Source organism: Scyliorhinus torazame, chromosome X (assembly GCF_047496885.1).
Source record: "Scyliorhinus torazame isolate Kashiwa2021f chromosome X, sScyTor2.1, whole genome shotgun sequence".
NCBI lineage: Eukaryota > Metazoa > Chordata > Chondrichthyes > Carcharhiniformes > Scyliorhinidae > Scyliorhinus > Scyliorhinus torazame.
The window spans coordinates 32,408,572-32,435,360 of NC_092738.1; the positions used below are offsets into that span (position 1 = coordinate 32,408,572).

General features: G+C 48.0%; 1 protein-coding gene across 1 annotated transcript; it reads right to left on the reverse strand.

Annotated features, from left to right (window-relative positions):
* Positions 1 to 1,216: 1,216 nt before the first annotated feature.
* Positions 1,217 to 26,160, reverse strand: cdk4 (cyclin dependent kinase 4). The gene is made up of 8 exons (XM_072494012.1): positions 25,981 to 26,160; positions 22,251 to 22,505; positions 11,283 to 11,418; positions 10,487 to 10,654; positions 9,425 to 9,534; positions 5,999 to 6,049; positions 5,266 to 5,401; positions 1,217 to 2,927 (listed from the first exon to the last, which is right to left on the reverse strand). Exons 2-8 carry the CDS (start codon positions 22,463 to 22,465, stop codon positions 2,838 to 2,840), a joined length of 906 nt encoding a protein of 301 aa, XP_072350113.1. The 5' UTR covers positions 22,466 to 22,505; positions 25,981 to 26,160; the 3' UTR covers positions 1,217 to 2,837.
* Positions 26,161 to 26,789: the final 629 nt, after the last annotated feature.

Here is a 26,789-nt window from a genome sequence, read left to right on the forward strand (position 1 = left end):
GGCAGGCCAGCAGCACGGTTTAATTCCCGTAACAGCCTCCCCGAACAGGCGCCGGAATGTGGCGACTAGGGGCTTTTCACAGTAACTTCATTTGAAGCCTACTTGTGACAATAAGCGATTTTCATTTCATTTCATGAAGAGACTTCCTTGTTGCTGCCATTACAAGGTCTGTAATAACAGAAAATTGTATCAATAAAAATGGCAAGCACATCCACACATTACACGTAATGGTCTCCAGGCTGCACACTTTGCGAACAGGCTTCACCCAATTAATTTCAGGTCAGTTTCTCAACCTGAAACAGAGGCAGCCAGCACCCCGCATTATGGATCCAAATCACATTGGATCGACCGAGAGGCCAGTCAAGTGGAGGTTTTTATATAAAAAAAAAGACGGCAGCTGAAGGTTGTACTTATTGCTTTCTCAGTTTAGTCAAAAGACTCTTCCAGTAACACTCACTTACACTGCTAGCTTCAAGAATTCATCCCAGAATAGCAGGTCTGGAGGTATTGTAGAGTATTTTTGTCCAAGCAGAGAAACATTTTCTGTTAAAAAGGCAGATGGCAAAGGCGGCACGTGGCGCAGTTGTTAGCACTCGGACTACAGCGCTGAGGATCCGGGTTCGAATACCGGCCCCGGGACACTGTCCGTGTGGAGTTTGCACATTCTCCCCGTGTCTGCGTGGGTTTCACCCCCACAACCCAAAGATGTGCAGGTTAGGCGAATTGGCCATGCTAAATTGCCCCTTAAGTGGAGAGAAAAAAAATAATTGGGTACTCAAATTTTTTTTTTTTTTTTAAAAAAGCAGATTGCAAATATAACACAATGGCACCACATGGGGAATTGGCACACTACAAGTCAATCTCTTCCCCCATGAAGTCCAGCAAGTGCTGAATTGGACGTCGCAGGCTTCAGGTAGGAACACTGGTGCATGGGAGCCACTTGAAGGCTTGAAAGTGAAACATTTTGAATCTTTGGTGGGCTGCGACAGTTTTGCGTTAGCGTAGGACATGGATTGCTCGTCGGGTGCTGAATTGTGTTTTATTTTCCATAAAAGATTATGTTGTACTCTAGAAAGAGTTTTACAAAGGCTGGAATTTACTTCAGTTCAAGTGGTGCTGTCCTTGGCTTGACTTTTATTCCCGAGACCTGATGACTATACAACAGTACGTTGTGTAAAAATTCCCTCTCGAGTAAACCACAGACTGGCCTTCAAAGTGTGGAATGAGTGTTTTATTCAGACTGGTACAGCGGCTGGAATTGCAACAGTCTCTGACATTCAGTACGACAAATAGGTTTCTTCATCGGCGCAAAGTTGCTGTCAATCATGGCTCCCATGCACCAGTAAAAGCAGGAGATTTGGCAAGGAGGTTTTTAGTGTCAGAATTTCAAATCCATGTTGCACTGTTCTACAATCATGGGGCAATTCATTGGTTGACAGGCAAAGAAAAAATACAAATATTTGAGCGACACGTCTGATAAATCAAATGCTTCCAGCCCTGATAACCACCTTGCGACTACATTTGGTGTACATGCCTCTTGCTGAAAAGTTGGACGGTACAGAGCTAGCCACAAATCTGCTAGTTTTCCCATGTTTCAAGACAGGCTGTATAGAGGTAGCTCAGCCAGGAAGACAATATTAGAACAGAGAGTGGAGGCATAGATTTGTATGGAAAACCCTTTGTTTGCCACCTGTCCATAGCTGCAGAGGTCCTTCTGTGGCTCATCAGTCGCCTTGGGAGTTGTTAGGAGGTTGTGGGTTCAAACCCTGTCCCAGATGCCCAAGAGCAAAATCTAGGCCAACAGTGCAATACTGAAGGAATGCTGTATTGCCCAAGGTTCCAGCTTTTAGATGAAGCATTAAACAAAGGTCTGGTCTGGCCGCTCAAGGATCCCATAGCACAATTGGAAGAGCAGCAGGGAAGTTCTCCCTGGTACCCCATTATTGATCCCCCATTGTTAATCCCTCAAACAGATAATCTGGTCATTTATCACATTTCTGTTTGTGGGAGCTTGCTTGCGCAAATTGGCTGCTGTTTGCCGTACATTACAACAGTTACCACACTTCATTGGTTATAAAGCGTTTTGTAGCATCCAGAGGTCAACCATGATCGCAAATATCAAAACACTCAGAAATCATGGGGCATGGCTCCTTAAGGTCAATGAATTGTCAAACAGTGGATGGGGGAGACTGAAGAATTACTGTCAGGCAATGTGAAGCAACATGTGATCTTGGCATTAAAATCTTTTCGATACCAGTTGGAATGGAGTCAGTTTAGGCAGCGTCATTGTCCACCCTTCCTTTGAAAGAGCCATGCCCGAGATGATGCAATCTAACAATTACAGAGATTGGAGAACAGGGGTGGGTGGGTGGGAAGAAATGGAAGCAAAGAAGGCAGCAGATAAGTACCTCTTCAGATGGCATCAAATTCCTTCCGCTCACTTGTCAGTCATGTGAACAGATCGTCAAGAAAATAGTGCCATGCATAGAGCTGAAGAAGCAAAAGAACCTCCTAACTGACTGAGAACTGCAATCCTGGGGGGCCAAGAACTGCCCCCAAGAACTGCCCAATGACACATTCCAGGCTTCACTTCCCCTGCCCAAAGCAAGGACAAGTTAACACGAGGGAAAGAAAGACATCTTGCAAACTATGACAAGTCTCAGTTGGTTAATACTTGGTTTTCTGCACCCCCCTCCCCTCCCCTCATCAACCCACCCATCCCCCCGGCAGTGCACATCTGTAGGACAGTTGTAATAGTAGCACCCAGGTGGTGACTTGCAGGCAAAGGCACAGGCAGATCACCCCCCCCCCCCCCCGCCGCACACAGGTTACTAGTCTTAAACTTCAGGACTTTGGCCTTGGAAGTAAGGATGTTGCAGGGCGTTGAAGGCAGAGATTCTTTTATAGGGGCTGAATGCCAGTAACTCCTGAGAAGAGAAAACAAAAAGGTCAGTGTCCAGTTAGTGAGTTCCTAAATATTAACAGTTCAATAAACATACCTCAAAGATCTGTCACATTAAACTATTTTGTAATTAAACGGTGTGCAGGCAAAGAATTCATTCGCTGTGGGTGACTGGCAAGGTTGGCATTTATTGCCCACTCCGCATTGCACTACTACACTACTAATAATGAGCCGGTTTGCTCGACCCATTTCAGAGGACACTGAAGATCAACTACATATGGCCCAGACCAATTAAGAATGGCAGATTTCCATCTCTGAAGGATATTAGTGAACCAGTTGGGTTTTTAATGACAGTCCTACAGCTTCATAAGTCACATTTACTGGTACCTCAGCTCTGTTCTTTTCTCCCCTTCCAACACACGCGCGCGCAGCCCCCCCCCCCCCCAAAGTCACCCCGTCTTTTCTCTTAACAGCTGGCTGACCTGCTGGTCTTTGCAGCATAGTCTGTCCCTCATTGGGAATAACAGTTTGGAAAACCAGCAACCAGAACTGACAGCTCAATGAGGGGCAGCCATTCAACCTCTTCGCAGAGCACATCCAGCAACCGTGAAGCTGCGAGCAACAGAGTGAATTAAATACGGAAGAAATCTAGCCAAGAAGCAGAATTGGAGGGAGCTGTGCTCAAACTCAGTGCTCCAGTCAAACACCAACCAGAAGTCACCAGAACAAGCTGGCAACATTCAACCCATAGCAGCAGTTTAAGAGAAGGGCTGATTTATTGCACCAAAAGACTAAGGGGGTAGGGGTAGGATAGTGGAAAGGAGAGGTTCAAATGAGTGCTAGGTTATCATTAAAAAAAACTTTTTTTTTTTTTTTTTTTTTTTTTAAAAAGAGGGTAGATCAGGGTATTTATGAAGCTAAAATCAGTGGATGTCTAAAGAAACCCGGGGTTCAGCTGCATTGATTTGAAATGAAAATCGCTTGTCACGAGTAGGCTTCAATGAAGTTACTGTGAAAAGCCCCTAGTCGCCACATTCCGGCACCTGTTCGGGGAGGCTGTTACGGGAATTGAATCGTGCTGCTGGCCTGCCTTGGTCTGCTTTCAAAGCCAGGGATTTAGCCCAGTGTGCTAAACCAGCCCTTTTTAAAATCAGCCGTGATTTTTAAAATAACGAACAAGTTGCAGAGTCAAGGTGGCTAGTAAAATGCTGGCCTTTATATCTAGACGACTGGAGTACAAGGACATAGAAGTTATGTTACAGCTTTACAAAACCCTGGTTAGACCCCACGTGGGAGCACAGAGTGCAGTTTCGGGCACATATTTTGGCCTCGAGTGCAACGTAGGTTTACAAAAATGATTCGGGTGATGTACAAGTTTGGGTCCTGCCACGGCCGTTTGGGCAGCACAAGTGGCTAGCACTGTGGCCTCACAGCACCAGGGTCCCAGGTTCGATTCCCCGCTGGGTCACGGTCTGTGCGGTGTCTGCACATTCTCCCATGTCTGCGTGGGTTTCCTCCCACAGTCCAAAGATGTGCAGGTTAGGTGGATTGGCCATGTTAAATTGCCCTTAGTGTCCAAAAAGGTTAGGAGGGGTTATTGGGTTACGGGGATAGGGTTGAAGTGAGGGCTTAAGTGGGTCGGTGCAGATTCAATGAGCACAATGGCCTCCTTCTGCACTGTATGTTCTATGTTCATACCTAGACTTCTGGTATATCCTGACAAATTTTATACAAGACTCCGTGCTTTCGATAGCTAGTCTTGTAGGTCATTACTGAGCCTTATACCAACCACTTCCAAATAGGAAATCAAACAAACACTCAATGATGCAATGCTTAGTCAGAGAGGGGGTGACAGCGAGGGAATCAGACATTGCTGATTTAACATGAACCTTGCAGAGCTGGTCCAGACTCCACTGCATCCCAGAGCCAAAGGAAATCCCTGCAAGTAGATGATGCACAGTACCCAGGGAGTGGAAGGGAGTCATCCTGAACTGTCAGGTTGTGTCAAAAGTGGCAAGACAGAGGCTTGGCAGTCAGTCACCCCTCTGCCCTTAACCACACAGACTGGCAGAGGCCACAAAGAAATAAGAAAATACTCTCAAATATTTAAATTCCAAAGCCAAAAAGAGTCCATTCAGATGATGGTTCTGCAATCAGGTCAACAGACATTTACCCGCCCACAGTCCACTTCCTGGGAGACAGAATCCAGTTACTTTGAGGCAAGAATGAATGGCCAGCCAATCGACGTTTATAAAAAAAAATTTTTTTTAAATTGCAATCCTCTGGGCTCCTAACCCTTCGGATCATGGCATTTCATTCTTAATTGGGAATTTGCAGCTATTCTGCCCAAGAGCCCATCTCACCAGTAGCAGCTCTGCTCCCAAGTCATCGATTTCAGGTATATAGGACTTGACTGACTGCGGAGGCCGGTTGGTGAATGCACTTCGTGGAAGCGTCACATCTTCTGGCCAATCTTCCTCTGCTGGGAGTCCAGTCATGCTGAAAGCAGAGAAGTTCCCATTCTCAATTACCAGTGTCGAACAGCCACGCCAAAACCAGGAACAACTTGGAAGATTCAATTATGATAAAAGATTTGCGCCTTTAGTTAATGCAGTGCACCAATTTCCTCAGGTCATAAACCTATCAGTTAGGGCCAGCAACCAGTAAGGTGCAAAGGGGCCAATCCAAGACATTAAAAAGACTTGCATTTATTTAGCGCCTTTCACAACCCCAGGACATTTCAAAGCACTTTAGAATCAATGAAGTACTTTTGAAGTGTAGCCACTTGCAATGTAGAAAACATAGCAGTCAATTTTGCGCACAGCAAGCAATGAATTAATGACAATTGGGGACGTTAATGGAGGGGTGAATATTGGCCAGAGGATCACAAACTCAACCAATTCAAAACATTTCAGTCATTTTCCCCACCCACCTTGGTGCTCGCGCCCTCGATCCAGCCTGAATCGTTGGCTCTTTCCCAGAGCTCTTCCCTGGTTACACTCATGCACCCCACCCCCAGAGCAAACCTCAGCCTTGTCTGGGGCCCCACCCACTGTGGAAATTGGAAATCCACTTGTACACATCAAATACACTTACTCAAAAATCTTTCCTAGTTGGTCAGCTTCCGATTTTCCACAAAACAGAGGCCTGTAAAAAGACAGTCAGTCAGTTACACTTCATTTGAATACTAAAACCCCACTGGCTCAACATTCTCCATTCACAGTGCGAAAATCCCAAGGTGCGAACCATTTTTGGAGCAGAAGATAGAGGAAAAAAAGGAAGTTACTCCTGTAAAAAGGACTTGCGTTTATTTAGCGCATTTCACAACCAGAGGATGCCCCAAAGCACTTTACAGCAATGAAGCACTTTGAGGTCCAGTCATTATTGCAATGCAGCAAACACAGCAGCCAATTTGCGCACAGCAAGCTCCCACAAACAGCAATGCGATAAAGACCAGATAATCGTTTTTTGACGAGTGACGTTGATCGAGGGACACACATCAGAACACACAACTCCCCTTGCTCATCAAAACAAAGCTTTTAAGTCCACCTGGAGGGGGCAGACGGAGTCTTGGTTTAATATCCCATCCAAAAGACAGCATCTCCGACAGCTGAGCATTCCATCAGCACTGCACGGAAGTATCAACCTGGATTTTTGTGCCCGAGCCCTGGAGTGAGACTTGAACCCTGCTGACTCAGGAGGAGATTGCTACCCACGAAGCCAGTGTAAAAGAAAACGTTTGACACTATAACTTATTGTGCATTATTCAAGGTTCATCCTTGTGCTTTAGGGGACTCTCATGCAACTTGCTTGCCTATGTGGAAGCTCCAATCAACTTCTATTCAAGACAGATCTCAATGTCTCAGCTGAGACAGAGGTATCAGGATGTCTGGGTCAGAATCCTGGAATCCCCCAACAGTACTGTGTACCTGCACCACATGGACTGCAGTGGTTCAAGAAAGCAGATTCCAAGAAACCATCTTCAATGGCAGCAAATGCTGGCTTTGCCAGCAACACCCACATCTCAATGAATAAAAACTACAGCACAGTGAAGAAGATGGAAAGGATTTCATGCTGGTGCAGTATATGGATCTAGTCGGAGATTTAGATTATGTAGTTTTGAAGCAGAGCAAAAAGAGCCCCAACACTAAACAAACATGCTGTGATAAACGTCATTTATGACGTGGAGATGCCGGCGTTGGGACTGGGGTGAGCACAGTAAGAAGTCTTACAACACCAGGTTAAAGTCCAACAGGTTTGTTTCTAACCACTAGCTTTCAGAGCGCAGCTCCTTCATCAGGTGACTTTAACCTGGTATTGTAATATAATTTATGAAAACCAGAGAGCATGCAGTCAGACAACTTGACTAATAAAACCAATGGAAAAGGATTAGTCAAACAGCTTGGTATAAAAGGGCCAATTTCCAGAAGGTTAAAGGATTAAACAAAACTACACTCTCCAGTCCTTCAAATTGTGGGGAAGGAAAAAAAAACTCCTCCAATTAAAGAATTGCCACTTTTACATGGACAGCAGCAGTAAGGGTAAATTCACTAAAGTCAGAAAGTCATGCAGAATTCAGTTCAGGTCCCTGGTTCGCACACAGCAACAGGCCACAACACGCCATACATATACAAGTACAGGTTTCAAAACCAGTACAAACTGAAAACTCTTCAATGCCTGTCAAGCCTCAGGCAGGTCATCTTGATGGCTCCAGTACACATACCATAGTGCTGAATCACAAAAGGTGGCCCAGCATGTCGACAGTGCTGAACTCCCCCTGCAACAGTCCCATTCCAAATTCAACTACAGGAGCCAAATACTTTTAATTAATACAAAAGGTCTAGATAAAGCTTTGTGATTTCAAAAAAGAGCCAGCTAATAAAATCTGAGTTACTGGGACTCAACTGCTTGCTAAAGCTAGAAGTCAAATTGGACAGGCGGGTGAATAAAATTTACACCAAGCTGGAGTGTTTAAATTGTCTGACTTGGCTCCTCCATTCTGCGTTGCGTCTTCTTTATTCACCACACATGTCCCAAGCAAGTGATTCTACAGGATTTCCAGATCGTCTAGAAATAATGTGGTGACAGCATCTATGAACCTATTCCAGGCACCTAATGCCATAGAATGTTAATGTTATGAAATTCAGACAACCCCCAATGCTCAAGCCATGAAATTAAATGACAAGACCCACTGACTCAACTCAGGTTCTCCCAGCTATAGATCTGCCCCCAAGGACCAGTGTAGTATAGAAATTCAAACAGTGCTCTTCTAGATAGGAGTCATTTCTGGGTGGTAGCACCAGACTCCGTCTTGACCCCTGCTAAAAATAAACAGGCTCTGCAAGTAGCCCACTGAATACACTAGATCAAAACTAGGTTTGGTTTGGCACTAGGGCCCTTTCTAGCTCGGCTGGGGAAAAAGAAGAAGGATTGATACAAATCTGACATTCACTGGTCCAACTGTGCAGCACAGTGATGCAAACTCTATTAGCCTACACAAACACATTGTTAGTTTATTTAGTTAATTCAAGCAACAGGTTCAAAAATATTTCAAATGTGAAATTAAAGCACTTACCCACTTCAAAGAATCCTGCAAGCAAAATTCAAACATAAAACACAAAGACACACAGAAGTCCAAACCCTCGTCTGCATGATTCAGAGTCATCCAGTAAGGGGAGATAGCTGCATGATCAAGACACACACAGGCCAAAACTATGGAATTTGACCTGGTTTTAAGTGGGAACCTCCCTGTTCCATTCTAGGCCCTTCCAATTCTGCCCTGTCAGCTACTCCCCTTCCAGGACACACATCATTCAGGCAATCACCAAGTGATGCGTTGACTGGCTTCCAAAGGGTACCAACCGACCGTCTCCAGGAAGTCACTGTATAGTGACAGGATTCCAAAATCTGGCTGATTTCTCAACCCCAACATGGTATGGGGAGGGAAAGGTGATTAATGCCCTCATTTACAATAATTCAGCACAAGAGCAAGAACTCAATCCTGGGACCATCCTCTTCTATGGTTCAGTACCCATGCCTATTCAAGTCTTAAAATTTGCGTAGAAGGGTGGAAAGAGGGAGAAGGGAAGATCTAAAAGATAAATCAGAAAATGGAATTCCACAACTACATTAATGCTCCCAAGACAACACACAAGCTGTTTGCCTTGCCTCCTATATTTGCAATATAGTCTCTGGTGGCTAGAACTCCGGTACTGTTAAGCTATGAAACCAGGTGACAGTTCAAGAGATACTTGAAAGGAAACAGTTAGAATACCAACTTGGTTTTTCCCTTTTTAAAAATTATCCGTAAGGTGGGAAGAATGTGTAATACTGAAGCCACTATTCCTCCCCAAACATGAAATTACAGTATCAAAGAATTGAACTGCGACAGGTCAGCACCACAATTAAAAACTAATTTTGTACTCTGTAAATGAACAAAGATTAGCATCATAAATGGTCTGCTGAAGAACAATACAGTGTGCGGCTTTATCTTTTGAGAAACAGGTTTTGTTCAGTACTGACCTTCGTCGAAACATCTCAGCAAAGATACAGCCTGTGCTCCACAAGTCCACAGGAGTGGCGTACGTTGCCTGCAATAGTACCTCGGGGGCACGGTACCACAGGGTCACCACCTGGTGGGGTCATACACATCAGATTGCAATCAAGTAACAAGGTTATGGCGTCATTTTGGAATCTCAATGTAATCATTTCCCACTCTGCTTCTCAGGCTGCGGAGGGCGAATTGGAGTTAAGACCGAAATGGATAGGGCAGTACGGTGGTGCAGTGGTTAGCACTGCTGCCTCTTGGCACCGAGGTCCCAGGTTCCATCCCGGCCCTGGGTCACCGTCTGTGTGGAGTTTGCATATTCTCCATGTCTGCGTGGCTTTCATCCCCACATCGCAAAAAGATGTGCAGGGTAGGTGGATCGGCCACACTAAATTGCCCCTCAATTGGAAAAATAAAGAATTGGGTACTCTAAATTTTTTTTTAAAAATTGAGATTGTAATAAAATTAGGGACAGCTATTGAGGAGTATGGACAGCAGGTAAATGGAGTTAGAATCATTGAATAATACAGCACAGGAGGCCATGCAAGCCCATTGTGCCTGCATTGGTTCTTTGAAAATCCTAGTCAATTAAATCCCAGTTGAGGTACACGTCAGCCATGATCAGATTAAATGGCAGAACAGGCTGGAGGAGCTGAACACCCTGCTCCTGTTTTAGGATCCATGCCAGGTTCTGGTTCTGTGGCAGCAGGTGCCTGAACAATAACCACACCTTCTCCTCCCACCTCACCAATCCGTGCCGAATGTAAGAGGACATCACACCCGACACAGGAACACCACTGGATAGCAATCAGGAGTGGGGACAATGATCTACAATTCCCACCTCATCTCATGGTATGGAGGCCTCACACAGCAACCCAACCCCACTAAGACCCAGTTTATCCAGCCTGGAAGTAGGAATTGAACTGGTTACCTTCCTGGTCTATATGCCCAGTATCCATTCACCTCTTTCCAACATTAAAGCTGGCCCATCCACAAGGCTATAAAACAACAGCCTTCAACTGCAGCCTTGTGCTTACCACTGGAGTGAGTGCCATCTGACAGCTGTAGATACGAGCCAGGCCAAAGTCAGCCAGCTTCACCTGCCCCCGGCTGGTCACCAGGATATTTTCCGGCTTGAGGTCCCGGTGCACTACACTGTGGGAATGAAGGAATGCCAGGCCTTTCAGCAACTGGTTCATCAAATCCTGTCCAGAAATACAAGAAAAACAATTCCATTAGGAGAAATTGTATGCAAGGACTGCGCACAAATTTCTCTCCCTCTCCCTCCTCCTCTTCTTCTCCCCCCACCCGCACCACCACCACCACCGCAAAACACACCCGAAAGGAGACTACAATGCATTTTATGTCGCACCCTTCACACAATAAAACCAAGGTGCGTCACAGGAGTGATTATCAAATAGTATTAAACACTAGGTATTAGGAAAAGTGACTAAAAGCTACGTTTCACAAAAAAAAAGTGTCTTAAAAAGGAGGGGAGAATTTCAGACCCCAGGTAGCTGGCAATGGTAGAATGATGGGCGAGGGAATGTGAGAGGGGTCAGAATTGGAGAGATCTCAGAGGGATGAGGAGGCTGGAAGATTTTGACTTGTGAATAAAATCAATTTTATTAGCCAACTTGCTCGGAGACAAGTTTCAGCAGAAATCAAATTGTACTCTCGGAACTCATGACACGATAATTCAGGTAGTACTCGTCGAGGCCCTTATTACCATCTATGACTCAATGAGAATCACTCACAGGCTCACCAATCACCATCTCTTTTTCAGCCCATGGTTGGTCAGAAAAGCAGCAGAGATGTTGGCCTGTTCGTTACCTTTACAGTCTCCGCTGGCAGACCAGGAGATGGTGCCTTCTCCAGATAGGTTTTCAGGTCTTGGTCAACATGCTCAAACACCAGAGTGACTTTGGTTTCTCTGTCCGCCCTCACAGTCGCGCATACATCAAACAACCTGCAGCAACACGGAAAGACAGACGATCACTGCAGAACTACAGATGAGATAGAGCAAGGACAATCCCTCAAAAGCATCCGAAGACCAACAACAAATACAAACCCCAAAGAACCTTTTATTACACCACTGTTTCGCCACATCACAAATTCCTCCCTTGGTCCTTTTCATCCATTTACAAGCCTCCCAAATTCTAAATTTCACTGCACGATACTTCCTGCAGGACTTGGGAAGTGCACTCAGTATGGAAATGACCCTTAATGACCTGTCAATCCCAGTCTACACCGACTGCAAAGAGGACAAATGTGAAATGGCACCCCTGCCAAAACCTATCGAGGCTCAACTGAAAAGAGGCAAGGCAGGCAAATTCAGAGTTAATCACTCAATAGTTATCGCCTGGCAGAAGTCCATGGGCAGTGCCTTCACCAGCTTTATATATTTAGAAAACTCTTGGGGACATGAGTCACTGGCAAGGTGGTGGTGGTGGTGGTTGGGGGGGGGGGGGGGGGGGGGGGGGGGGGGGAAGAGAGAGAGAGAGAGAGAGGAGAGAAAGAGGAGAGGAGAGAGAGGAGCTAGCAGGCAACACAGATTCGGCATAAATAAGTAATTTTATGGTTGGCAGGATATGATGGTCATGTGCCACAGGTATCAGTGCTGGGGGGTCAACTCCTTACATTTTGGCAAGACAAATAAATAAAGTATATCATCTAAATAGAGAGATTGCAGAGCTCCGAGACGAGATGCAGATGGATCTGGGAGTTTTAGATGGATCTGGATTGCAAAAGGCTGGTATGCAGGTGCAGCAAGTAACTAGCAAAGTTAATAGAATGTTATTTTTTTATTGCGAGGGGAATTGAATACAAGAGCAAGGAGGTTATGCTTCAGATATACATGGTTTTGGTGAGACCACATCTGGAGTTGCGTGTGATATTGGTCTCCTTATTTAAGGAAAGATGTAAATTCATTGGAATCAGTTCAAAGAAGGTTGACTAGATTAATACCTGGAATAGGCAGGTTGTCTTAAGAGATTGGACAGGCAAGGCTTATATCTGCTGGAGTTAAAAGAGGCGACCTGCTTAAAACGTACAAGATCTTGATGGACGTGGAAAGGATGTTCCCTCTGGTGAGAGAATCTAGAACTAAGGGTCACTGTTTAAAAATAGGGGGGTTACCCATTTAAGACAGGAGGAACATTTTCTCTTCAAGGCTTGACACGCTTTGGAATTCTCTTCATCAAAAAGGTGATTGAGGCAGAGTCAGATTTCTTCAAGGCAGCAATAGATTGATTGGGGAAGAACCGGAGAAGTTGAGACAGAGGAGCAGGCTCAAGGGGTCGAGTTACCTACTCGTGCTCCTAATTCACATGTTCATAAAATTCCAACGGCCTCATTTTGGTGTGAAACACCACATCCGGCTGCAAGCGAACTGTCTCGCTGGTTGGGAACAGCGATAGTTCAAGTTAAGTACAACTTATTTTTCTTAAAATAAAGTTAGGAGTACCCAATTTTTTCTCCCCCCCCCCCCCCCCCCCCCCCAATTAAGGGGCAATTTAGCCTGGCCAATCCACCTACCCTGCACACCTTTGGGGGAGAGACCCACGCAAACACAGGGAGATTGTGCAAATTCCAGACGGACAGTGACCCAGGGCTGGGATTGAACCTGAATCCTCGGCGCCATGAGGCAGAAGTGCTAACCACTGCACCACCGTGCAGCCCTAAGTGAAGAACAACTTCAATGGTGTTAAACACGTCATGGACAGTGTAAACACGGTGCAAAGGAAGAGGCCAGACACCATGACACACAATTCGGAGGTCAGGTCACAATGGCTACATGTGTATACTGTACAAGAACATCTGTGCAATTGGTAGATATCCTGTGCCATTGCTTAGAAGTAGCCTGGTTCTGGAATACTTGAAATAACATGTTTTAGCTCAGAGTTAGAAGAGGCTCCTCCACGACAGCAATTGTGGCATTGCTTTCCATTTCCTACACCAGCAACTCTGAGGGCCTTCAGAGTGCTGTTGCCAAGTCAGCAGGAAACCTTGCTTCCTTCAGATTAAAACTTACTACAAATCAAAAAGTACTTAATTGGCTTGGCTGAGAAGTGCTGAGGTGTTGTATAAGAGGGAGGTCTTCACTCAGCCAAATACCTCAGCACTTCAGGAGGGAATATATGTCGGTTCAAGGAGAATGGAGAGTTTTCTGGTCTTAGAGATGGAAGTGTCTTTGTGGAACCACTGTCGACTGTGGATTTGCTGGCTTCATTCAGAGCCAAGAACTCGATTAGTTTCTTCCAGCGGAGAGCCTTTGTCAGACATGCTGCTAGGACAAGACAGAGGCAATAAAGCCACAGGTCTCTTCCGCAATGCGGTTGCGATTTGGTGCGGTACCTCAAAAAAAAAAAAAAAAAAAAGTTTGCCTGAATGAACAAAAAGATAGGAAGGGGGTCTACAGTACAGCACTGTCCTTCAATCCCACTCCCAGTGAGCAATGGCCCACAGTACAGCACTGTCCTTCAATCCCACTCCTAGTGAGCAATGGCCCACAGTACAGCACTGTCCTTCAATCCCACTCCCAGTGAGCAATGGCCCACAGTACAGCACTGTCCTTCAATCCCACTCCCAGTGAGCAATGGCCCACAGTACAGCACTGTCCTTCAATCCCACTCCTAGTGAGCAATGGCCCACAGTACAGCACTGCCCTTCAATCCCACTCCCAGTGAGCAATGGCCCACAGTACAGCACTGTCCTTCAATCCCACTCCTAGTGAGCAATGGCCCACAGTACAGCACTGTCCTTCAATCCCACTCCCAGTGAGCAATGGCCCACAGTACAGCACTGTCCTTCAATCCCACTCCCAGTGAGCAATGGCCCACAGTACAGCACTGTCCTTCAATCCCACTCCTAGTGAGCAATGGCCCACAGTACAGCACTGCCCTTCAATCCCACTCCCAGTGAGCAATGGCCCACAGTACAGCACTGTCCTTCAATCCCACTCGCAGTGAGCAATGGCCAACAGTACAGCACTGTCGTTCAATCCCACTCCCAGTGAGCAATGGCCCACAGTACAGCACTGTCCTTCAATCCCACTCCCAGTGAGCAATGGCCCACAGTACAGCACTGTCCTTCAATCCCACTCCCAGTGAGCAATGGCCCACAGTACAGCACTGTCCTTCAATCCCACTCCCAGTGAGCAATGGCCCACAGTACAGCACTGTCCTTCAATCCCACTCAGAGTGAGCAATGGCCCACAGTACAGCACTGTCCTTCAATCCCACTCCTAGTGAGCAATGGCCCACAGTACAGCACTGCCCTTCAATCCCACTCCCAGTGAGCAATGGCCCACAGTACAGCACTGTCCTTCAATCCCACTCCGAGTGAGCAATGGCCCACAGTACAGCACTGTCCTTCAATCCCACTCCTAGTGAGCAATGGCCAACAGTACAGCACTGTCCTTCAATCCCACTCCTAGTGAGCAATGGCCCACAGTACAGCACTGCCCTTCAATCCCACTCCCAGTCAGCAATGGCCCACAGTACAGCACTGTCCTTCAATCCCACTCCCAGTGAGCAATGGCCCACAGTACAGCACTGTCCTTCAATCCCACTCCCAGTGAGCAATGGCCCACAGTACAGCACTGTCCTTCAATCCCACTCCCAGTGAGCAATGGCCCACAGTACAGCACTGCCCTTCAATCCCATTCCTAGTGAGCAATGGCCCACAGTACAGCACTGTCCTTCAATCCCACTCCCAGTGAGCAATGGCCTACAGTACAGCACTGTCGTTCAATCCCACTCCCAGTGAGCAATGGCCCACAGTACAGCACTGTCCTTCAATCCAACTCCGTGAGCAATTGCCTGCAGTACAGCACTGTCCTTCAATCCCACTCCCAGTGAGCAATGGCCTACAGTACAGCACTGTCCTTCAATCCCACTCCCAGTGAGCAATGGCCCACAGTACAGCACTGTCCTTCAATCGCACTCCTAGCGAGCAATGGCGCACAGTACAGCACTGTCCTTCAATCCCACTCCCAGTGAGCAATGGCCCACAGTACAGCACTGTCCTTCAATCCCACTCCTAGTGAGCAATGGCCCACAGTACAGCACTGTCCTTCAATCGCACTCCCAGTGAGCAATGGCCCACAGTACAGCACTGTCCTTCAATCCCACTCCCAGTGAGCAATGGCCCACAGTACAGCACTGTCCTTCAATCCCACTCCCAGTGAGCAATGGCCCACAGTACAGCACTGTCCTTCAATCCCACTCCCAGTGAGCAATGGCCTACAGTACAGCACTGTCCTTCAATCCCACTCCTAGTGAGCAATGGCCTACAGTACAGCACTGTCGTTCAATCCCACTCCCAGTGAGCAATGGCCTACAGTACAGCACTGTCGTTCAATCCCACTCCCAGTGAGCAATGGCCCACAGTACAGCACTGTCCTTCAATCCAACTCCGTGAGCAATTGCCTGCAGTACAGCACTGTCCTTCAATCCCACTCCCAGTGAGCAATGGCCTACAGTACAGCACTGTCCTTCAATCCCACTCCCAGTGAGCAATGGCCCACAGTACAGCACTGTCCTTCAATCGCACTCCTAGCGAGCAATGGCGCACAGTACAGCACTGTCCTTCAATCCCACTCCCAGTGAGCAATGGCCCACAGTACAGCACTGTCCTTCAATCCCACTCCTAGTGAGCAATGGCCCACAGTACAGCACTGTCCTTCAATCGCACTCCCAGTGAGCAATGGCCCACAGTACAGCACTGTCCTTCAATCCCACTCCCAGTGAGCAATGGCCCACAGTACAGCACTGTCCTTCAATCCCACTCCCAGTGAGCAATGGCCCACAGTACAGCACTGTCCTTCAATCGCACTCCCAGTGAGCAATGGCCTACAGTACAGCACTGTCCTTCAATCCCACTCCCAGTGAGCAATGGCCTACAGTACAGCACTGTCCTTCAATCCCACTCCTAGTGAGCAATGGCCCATTGTACAGCACGGTCCTTCAATCCCACTCCCAGTGAGCAATGGCCCACAGTACAGCACTGTCCTTCAATCCCACTCCTAGTGAGCAATGGCCCACAGTACAGCACTGTCCTTCAATCCCACTCCCAGTGAGCAATGGCCCACAGTACAGCACTGGCCTTCAATCCCACTCCTAGTGAGCAATGGCCCACAGTACAGCACTGTCCTTCAATCCCACTCCTAGTGAGCAATGGCCCACAGTACAGCACTGTCCTTCAATCCCACTCCTAGTGAGCAATGGCCCACAGTACAGCACGGTCCTTCAATCCCACTCCCAGTGAGCAATGGCCCACAGTACAGCACTGTCCTTCAATCCCACTCCTAGTGAGCAATGGCCAACAGTACAGCACTGTCCCTCAATCCCACTCCCAGTGAGCAATGGCCCGCAGTACAGCACTGTCCTTCAATCCCACTCCTAGTGAGCAATGGCCAACAGTACAGCACTGTCCTTCAATCCCACTCCCAGTGAGCAATGGCCCACAGTACAGCACTGTCCTTCAATCCCACTCCCAGTGAGCAATGGCCCACTGTACAGCACTGTCCTTCAATCCCACTCCGAGTGAGCAATGGCCCACATTACAGCACTGTCCTTCAATCCCACTCCCAGTGAGCAATGGCCCACTGTACAGCACTGTCCTTCAATCCCACTCCGAGTGAGCAATGGCCCACAGTACAGCACTGTCCTTCAATCCCACTCCTAGTGAGCAATGGCCCACAGTACAGCACGGTCCTTCAATCCCACTCCCAGTGAGCAATGGCCCACAGTACAGCACTGTCCTTCAATCCCACTCCTAGTGAGCAATGGCCAACAGTACAGCACTGTCCCTCAATCCCACTCCCAGTGAGCAATGGCCCACAGTACAGCACTGTCCTTCAATCCCACTCCTAGTGAGCAATGGCCCACATTACAGCACTGTCCTTCAATCCCACTCCCAGTGAGCAATGGCCCACTGTACAGCACTGTCCTTCAATCCCACTCCGAGTGAGCAATGGCCCACAGTACAGCACTGTCCTTCAATCCCACTCCTAGTGAGCAATGGCCCACAGTACAGCACGGTCCTTCAATCCCACTCCCAGTGAGCAATGGCCCACAGTACAGCACTGTCCTTCAATCCCACTCCTAGTGAGCAATGGCCAACAGTACAGCACTGTCCCTCAATCCCACTCCCAGTGAGCAATGGCCCGCAGTACAGCACTGTCCTTCAATCCCACTCCTAGTGAGCAATGGCCAACAGTACAGCACTGTCCTTCAATCCCACTCCCAGTGAGCAATGGCCCACAGTACAGCACTGTCCTTCAATCCCACTCCCAGTGAGCAATGGCCCACTGTACAGCACTGTCCTTCAATCCCACTCCGAGTGAGCAATGGCCCACATTACAGCACTGTCCTTCAATCCCACTCCCAGTGAGCAATGGCCCACTGTACAGCACGGTCCTTCAATCCCACTCCCAGTGAGCAATGGCCCACAGTACAGCACTGTCCTTCAATCCCACTCCTAGTGAGCAATGGCCAACAGTACAGCACTGTCCCTCAATCCCACTCCCAGTGAGCAATGGCCCGCAGTACAGCACTGTCCTTCAATCCCACTCCTAGTGAGCAATGGCCAACAGTACAGCACTGTCCTTCAATCCCACTCCCAGTGAGCAATGGCCCACAGTCCAGCACTGTCCTTCAATCCCACTCCCAGTGAGCAATGGCCCACTGTACAGCACTGTCCTTCAATCCCACTCCCAGTGAGCAATGGCCCACAGTACAGCACTGTCCTTCAATCCAACTCCGTGAGCAATTGCCTGCAGTACAGCACTGTCCTTCAATCCCACTCCCAGTGAGCAATGGCCTACAGTACAGCACTGTCCTTCAATCCCACTCCCAGTGAGCAATGGCCCACAGTACAGCACTGTCCTTCAATCGCACTCCTAGCGAGCAATGGCGCACAGTACAGCACTGTCCTTCAATCCCACTCCCAGTGAGCAATGGCCCACAGTACAGCACTGTCCTTCAATCGCACTCCCAGTGAGCAATGGCCTACAGTACAGCACTGTCCTTCAATCGCACTCCCAGTGAGCAATGGCCTACAGTACAGCACTGACCTTCAATCCCACTCCTAGTGAGCAATGGCCCACAGTACAGCACTGTCCTTCAATCGCACTCCCAGTGAGCAATGGCCCACAGTACAGCACTGTCCTTCAATCCCACTCCCAGTGAGCAATGGCCCACAGTACAGCACTGTCCTTCAATCCCACTCCCAGTGAGCAATGGCCCACAGTACAGCACTGTCCTTCAATCGCACTCCCAGTGAGCAATGGCCTACAGTACAGCACTGTCCTTCAATCCCACTCCCAGTGAGCAATGGCCTACAGTACAGCACTGTCCTTCAATCCCACTCCTAGTGAGCAATGGCCCATTGTACAGCACGGTCCTTCAATCCCACTCCCAGTGAGCAATGGCCCACAGTACAGCACTGTCCTTCAATCCCACTCCCAGTGAGCAATGGCCCACAGTACAGCACTGGCCTTCAATCCCACTCCTAGTGAGCAATGGCCAACAGTACAGCACTGTCCCTCAATCCCACTCCCAGTGAGCAATGGCCCGCAGTACAGCACTGTCCTTCAATCCCACTCCTAGTGAGCAATGGCCAACAGTACAGCACTGTCCTTCAATCCCACTCCCAGTGAGCAATGGCCCACAGTACAGCACTGTCCTTCAATCCCACTCCCAGTGAGCAATGGCCCACTGTACAGCACTGTCCTTCAATCCCACTCCGAGTGAGCAATGGCCCACATTACAGCACTGTCCTTCAATCCCACTCCCAGTGAGCAATGGCCCACTGTACAGCACTGTCCTTCAATCCCACTCCTAGTGAGCAATGGCCAACAGTACAGCACTGTCCTTCAATCCCACTCCCAGTGAGCAATGGCCCACAGTACAGCACTGCACTTCAATCCCACTCCCAGTGAGCAATGGCCTACAGTACAGCACTGTCCTTCAATCCCACTCCTAGTGAACAATGGCCCACAGGACAGCACTGTCCTTCAATCCCACTCCCAGTGAGCAATGGCCTACAGAACAGCACTGTCCTTCAATCCCACTCCTAGTGAGCAATGGCCCACATTACAGCACTGTCCTTCAATCCCACTCCCAGTGAGCAATGGCCAACAGTACAGCACTGTGCTTCAATCCCACTCCCAGTGAGCAATGGCCTACAGTACAGCACTGTCCTTCAATCCCACTCCCAGTGAGCAATGGCCAACAGTACAGCACTGTCCTTCAATCCCACTCCCAGTGAGCAATGGCCCACAGTACAGCACTGCCCTTCAATCCCACTCCCAGTGAGCAATGGCCCACTGTACAGCACTGTCCTTCAATCCCACTCCGAGTGAGCACTGGCCCACAGTCCAGCACTGTCCCTCAATCCCACTCCTAGTGAGCAATGGCCCACAGTACAGCACTGTCCTTCAATCCCACTCCCAGTGAGCAATGGCCCACAGTACAGCACTGTCCTTCAATCCCACTCCCAGTGAGCAATGGCCTACAGTACAGCACTGTCCTTCAATCCCACTCCTAGTGAGCAATGGCCCATTGTACAGCACGGTCCTTCAATCCCACTCCCAGTGAGCAATGGCCCACAGTACAGCACTGTCCTTCAATCCCACTCCCAGTGAGCAATGGCCCACAGTACAGCACTGGCCTTCAATCCCACTCCTAGTGAGCAATGGCCAACAGTACAGCACTGTCCCTCAATCCCACTCCCAGTGAGCAATGGCCCGCAGTACAGCACTGTCCTTCAATCCCACTCCTAGTGAGCAATGGCCAACAGTACAGCACTGTCCTTCAATCCCACTCCCAGTGAGCAATGGCCCACAGTACAGCACTGTCCTTCAATCCCACTCCCAGTGAGCAATGGCCCACTGTACAGCACTGTCCTTCAATCCCACTCCGAGTGAGCAATGGCCCACATTACAGCACTGTCCTTCAATCCCACTCCCAGTGAGCAATGGCCCACTGTACAGCACTGTCCTTCAATCCCACTCCTAGTGAGCAATGGCCAACAGTACAGCACTGTCCTTCAATCCCACTCCCAGTGAGCAATGGCCCACAGTACAGCACTGCACTTCAATCCCACTCCCAGTGAGCAATGGCCTACAGTACAGCACTGTCCTTCAATCCCACTCCTAGTGAACAATGGCCCACAGTACAGCACTGTCCTTCAATCCCACTCCCAGTGAGCAATGGCCTACAGAACAGCACTGTCCTTCAATCCCACTCCTAGTGAGCAATGGCCCACATTACAGCACTGTCCTTCAATCCCACTCCCAGTGAGCAATGGCCAACAGTACAGCACTGTGCTTCAATCCCACTCCCAGTGAGCAATGGCCTACAGTACAGCACTGTCCTTCAATCCCACTCCCAGTGAGCAATGGCCAACAGTACAGCACTGTCCTTCAATCCCACTCCCAGTGAGCAATGGCCCACAGTACAGCACTGCCCTTCAATCCCACTCCCAGTGAGCAATGGCCCACTGTACAGCACTGTCCTTCAATCCCACTCCGAGTGAGCACTGGCCCACAGTACAGCACTGTCCTTCAATCCCACTCCGAGTGAGCAATGGCCCACATTACAGCACTGTCCTTCAATCCCACTCCCAGTGAGCAATGGCCCACTGTACAGCACTGTCCTTCAATCCCACTCCTAGTGAGCAATGGCCAACAGTACAGCACTGTCCTTCAATCCCACTCCCAGTGAGCAATGGCCCACAGTACAGCACTGCACTTCAATCCCACTCCCAGTGAGCAATGGCCCACAGTACAGCACTGTCCTTCAATCCCACTCCCAGTGAGCAATGGCCTACAGAACAGCACTGTCCTTCAATCCCACTCGTAGTGAGCAACGGCGCACAGTACAGCACTGTCCCTCAATCCCACTCCCAGTGAGCAATGGCCCACAGTACAGCACTGTCCTTCAATCCCACTCCCAGTGAGCAATGGCCTACATTACAGCACTGTCCTTCAATCCCACTCCCAGTGAGCAATGGCCCACAGTACAGCACTATCCTTCAACCCCACTCCTAGTGAGCAATGGCCAACAGTACAGCACTGGTTTCAATCCCACTCCCAGTGAGCAATGGCCCACAGTACAGCACTGCCCTTCAATCCCACTCCTAGTGAGCAATGGCCTACATTACAGCACTGTCCTTCAATCCCACTCCTAGCGAGCAATGGCGCACAGTACAGCAATGTCTTTGAGTTAGCTACCTCCAAGGAGGTCAGAAGATGGTTAGTTTGGTGACAAAGGACATTTTATGGCAGAGTCTGAGACATGCTGTCAGATCACAACAGTGGAAGGTACATATAACCCACTACGTCCCTGGGGAGTGTTTGATGCAGACACTGCACAGCTGAAGGGATTTGTTTCCATTCTCCAACACTGACACTAGTGTTGATGACTCAGGTATTATCATGGGCTGCACAATGCCAGAGTGTCAGGGTCCAACGGCAGCACAAAATAAAAAAGGTAATAGCGCCTTTCACAACCTCAAGTTACTAGTGTGGTCCACCACCCACCCCCCCTCAAAATAGTGGCCAATAGATATTTTACGTCCACCCAAGGGGTAGACGTGGCCTTTGGAAAGACAGCACCTGACAGTGCAATGCTCTCTCAGTGCTGCACTGGGAGCATCAGCTGAGACTTTGTGCTGAAAACCTCTAGAGCAGGACCCAAACACCACTGCCCCTCCGTGATCCAACGGCACAAGGTGGCCTCCATCAGTCGCACTGAAAGATCAAACCCAGGATCCCAGTCCAAGCACCCCCACCTCACAATGTTGGGATGGTCAAAGTGCTCCAGCCGCTTCAGGAGGGCCACTTCCCTCACGGTCGACGGTGACACACCATCTTCGTCCCTTTGCACCCGCACATTTTTCAAAGCGACAAATTTCCCACTCCGAGAGTCTCGTGCCTTGTAGACAGTGCCGTAGGCCCCTCCTCCAATCTCTGCCACAGGCTCATACGGAGTGACAGAACTCTCCATTGTCCCACCACGCAAAGGCCTTTTCCCTCCTCACGATTACCTGGAAGAAATGAAAAGAGATTTTTTTTTAAATAATGAAAAAAACAGGCCAATTTTGTTCTTCAGTCACCCTACAGCACAGTGCTCAACCGCCATTATTCACATCTCAATCTGGTCAGCAAGTATAAAAGCTGTGTGGTGAACTCAGCCCAACATATCACACAAGCTTGCCATCCCCACATTGATTCTGTAAACACTTCCAGCAGGAAGGCAGACAGCATTATCAGAGACCCCCTCCCACCCAGGCATTGCCTTCTTCCAGACCCTTCCATCAGGCAGAAGGTACAGAAGTCTGAAGACTCGCACATCCAGACATAGGAACAGCTTATTCCCCACAGCTACAAGACTCCTCAACCACTCCCCCTCAGACTGATCTGTTCCCTGTAAGAACACTATTCACGACCCCCTATGCTGCTCTTGGCACATCTATTTGCTTTGTTTGGCCCCTTCTTCCGCACTACAACCAATCACTTTTTGTCGATGTACCATTTGTCCATGTTCTCGGTTGATTATTCTTTTTGTCCACTATGTACGTACTGTGTACGTTCCCTCGGCCACAGAAAAATACTTTTCACGGTACTTCGGTACATGTGACAATAAATCAAATCAAAAAAAAAAATCAAACCAGGTGAGGCCTCAGATACAACAGTACTTCTCAAACCAACAACTTCCATTACGTAGAAGGACAAGGCAGCAGACACAAGGGAATACTGCTATCTGCAAGTTCTCATCCCAGCCTCACATACCATCTGGACCCAAACATACCAGCATTTCCTACATCACCACTAGGTCTAAATCATGGAACTTCCTCGCCCCTTCGCCACACAAACCTCAGCCGTCAAGACAGTGACTCACCACCACCCCCTCGAGGGTGAATTAGGAACGTGTAAATGCCAGCAATGCCCAGATCACACAAATGGACAGCTTTCCAAAATTAATTTATGGGATGTGGCCGTCAGCGGCTGGGCCAACATTAATTGCCTATGATCGGAGTAGCTTACAATGCCATTTCAGAGGGAATTCAAGAGTCAACTACAGCCGCTCTGGGACCAGTGTTCTGGCAAGTTATATGACTAGGACAGTAGAAAGAGCTCTAAATACAAATCATGTTTGTGTGGCCGGGGAGGGGGGGGGGGGGGGGGGGGAAAGAGAAAGAAAGAGGAGAAGAGAAAGAGAGATGTAATAAACTACCAGACCAGAGTGTGGCAGGAAGGTACAGAGCGAACAAGGAAAAAGAAAGCGTGCCAGCAGTTAAGGGAGATTGAGAAACAAGACAGAATCGATGCACTTAGAAAGCACACCGTATTCGCAACATGTAGGTGAATTGACAGCACAAATAGAGTAAACAGATATGACCCAACTGCCATGAGACATGGCTGCAGAGTTATCAAGGCTAGAATCTGAAAGTTCATGGTTATTCGGCATTTAGAGGACAGACAAAAGAAAAAGGAGGTGGTGTCAGGCTTTTAGTAATGGATGGGACCAGTACATTAGTGAGGGGATCTTAGATCGGAAGATCAAGAAGCAGAATCAGTTAGGGTGTAGCCAAGAACAGCAAGGGGCAACAAACCAGTGTTGTTTAAAGATAACACAATTCATGTGGGAACTTTGTAGACTGGGTAAACCCAATTAACACTAACATTGAAGATATACGTGGTGGTTTTCTAGAATAGTATGTTGAGGGAAAAAAAAGAACAAGCTATTTTAGATCTAGTATTGTGCAATGAGAAAGGGCCAATTAATAATCTCATTGTAAAAGGAGCCTTTAGACAACAGTGACCATAATATGATCATTTAGTTTCAAAGTGATGAAAATTCAAAACCAGTCTTTTTTCGAAACAAAGGTGAAATCCATTAAAAAGATATGATTGTTTGAGGAATTTTACAGGACCTGTATAAGCTGGAACCGCCAGAGGACGAGCTGGAGAAGAGGGAGGTTTTGGGGATGTTAGAGTGCCCGAAGGTGGGGGAAGTGGAGGGGGCAGAGAAGGCAGCTGGGCCGGATAGTTTCCCAGTGGAATTCTGTAAGAAATTTAAGGATAAGCTGGAGCCATTGTTGGTGGTGGAAATAGTCAATGAAGTGATGGCTTGGCGGGGAGAGAGAACAGGGTTGTTGTGTCGAACTTAGACACAAGATATCAGCGAAGGTGCTGGCGCCAAGGTTGGTCCCCATTACGCTTCTTTACACAGGCTATGGAATTAACCCAGTTGGTAGGGGCTTCAATACGTTTAATGGCACCCGCTTTGCATATTCCTTTAACTGAATCATATACGTGTATGGTAACATACCAAGATCTTGGAAAATTTCAGGGAAATCATTCAATGTGGAGTCTCCTGAGGGATGAGGGCCTGTCGCAGCATTGTCCACATTGTAGACTCGTTGGATGAGCTGTAGCTCCTCATATGCCTCAACTCCAGAAAATTTCAACTTATACTTTTTGGTTTTGACTTCGACATCAAGTTCACATGCTCCCAATGAGGAGATTTTGTTACCATTATAATTTCTTAAATAACACTGTTCTAGTAACTATTTTCAGCTGAATTCACAGAATTTTAACATCAGATTGATGAGGTTAGCCCTCGCACCAGTGTCAATGTGTTATTACGGTGCCATTTTTATTGCCACCATCCATTTATCAGTATGATTATCTGCCTTCAATTCAGCATTGCTGCAGCTTGAAATAAATATACTTCTGTTTGATATACCCAGAGTCTCTGTCTTTGCTGGAGATCACGTTCACAAAGAATGTGTTCTCGAGATACACCTCATCAATGGCACCGATACTCTTTTGTTTGTTCAGGCCTTTTCCTTGCAGAACATTGGGCTACAAAATGATTCCTGCCATTACAGATGGCACATGTTTTTCCAAAACTAGGGCATTTGCCATTTACCACATCACGGGACACAAGATCGGGCGGCCTCTCAAAATGGCCACCCGCACTGCGAGCACATTTATTATTCAGCTGCGCCTGCTGCCTCTGCGCCAAAACTACGGAGATTCAACGTGTTGAGCTGCTTTACAGCAAGCTCACTAGCGTGACATATTTGAACGGCACTTACGTTTCAGATCTGTTTCCCATAGTAGCTGCTCGCACACTTTATTATTGGAGATGCCAAAAATTATCTCGTCTCGTATCATTGACGACTGGAGTGTGCTGTAGTTGTCAAATGCCACTCCCGCATTTGAAGTGTGCATATGGAATTTATAGCGCTCAAAGGTTTCATTTTTTCTAGGGGAGCAATGCTGATTGAAATGTTTACGCACTTCTTTGAAGCTTTTGCTGTCAGCATAGTCTTCAAATGGAAATGTATTGAAGATCTCAATTGCTTGGGGACCTGCTATAGTGAGCAGCAACGCGATACACCTCTCATCGGGCTGTCTCTGCAGTCCATGGGCTGCAACATACAGCTTAAACCACCCTCCAATTTCTGTCTACATTACCGGTAAACCAAAGCTGTTGAGGTGCCTTGATACCTTCCATTCCAGACTTCAAAGTTTTACCGCGCGTTGAGCACAAGCTGCCAGTAGCTTGCAAGGTTAGTCGCAAAGATTAGTTTCCTTTCTTATCCTGCAGAGTTATCTTCAGTGGTTCAAATTTTCTTGTACAGAATCTTCAAGTTCAGGTTAAATCATCAATCCTGGTACCATGTCATGTTCTGTAGACTGGCCGAAGCGAATGATAATCTACAGAACATGTGGTTTAAAATAATATATTATAGAACAAACGGCATGGTAAGATAACTAGGATAAATTAACACTAAACAACTCTTGTGGAACTACTGCAAATACATCTATCTCCCAGCACGACCAACTCCCAGATCACATGGTGGCGTGATGGTTTTACAATGCCATCCAGTGGTTGGAGGTCGTGCATAATGTACAAACTTACATTATGTATATCACCACAGAGTCGGTTGTTTGAGGTGGTAGAGGACATCTGTGAGCGGTGTGGAAGGGGTCGTGCTAATCAGGTACACATGCTCTGGTCTTGCCCGAAGCGGGAAAGGTTTTGGGGATCATTTTGTAGCACCATGTCAGCGGTCATACATGTAGACATGGCGCCTGGTCCCCTGCATGCCATATTCAGAGTGTCGGACCTGTCGGAGTTGCAGATGGGTGCGGGGGCAGATGCTTTAGCCTTCTCCTTGTTGATTGCTTGCTCCAGGTTAGCTTCTCCACCCTGTGCCTCGGGGACCTGATGGAGTTATCACTGAAAGTGGTGACATTTTTCCTAAAGGGGGCGAATGATGGGTTCCACAAGAGTTGGAGTTTGTTCATTTTTG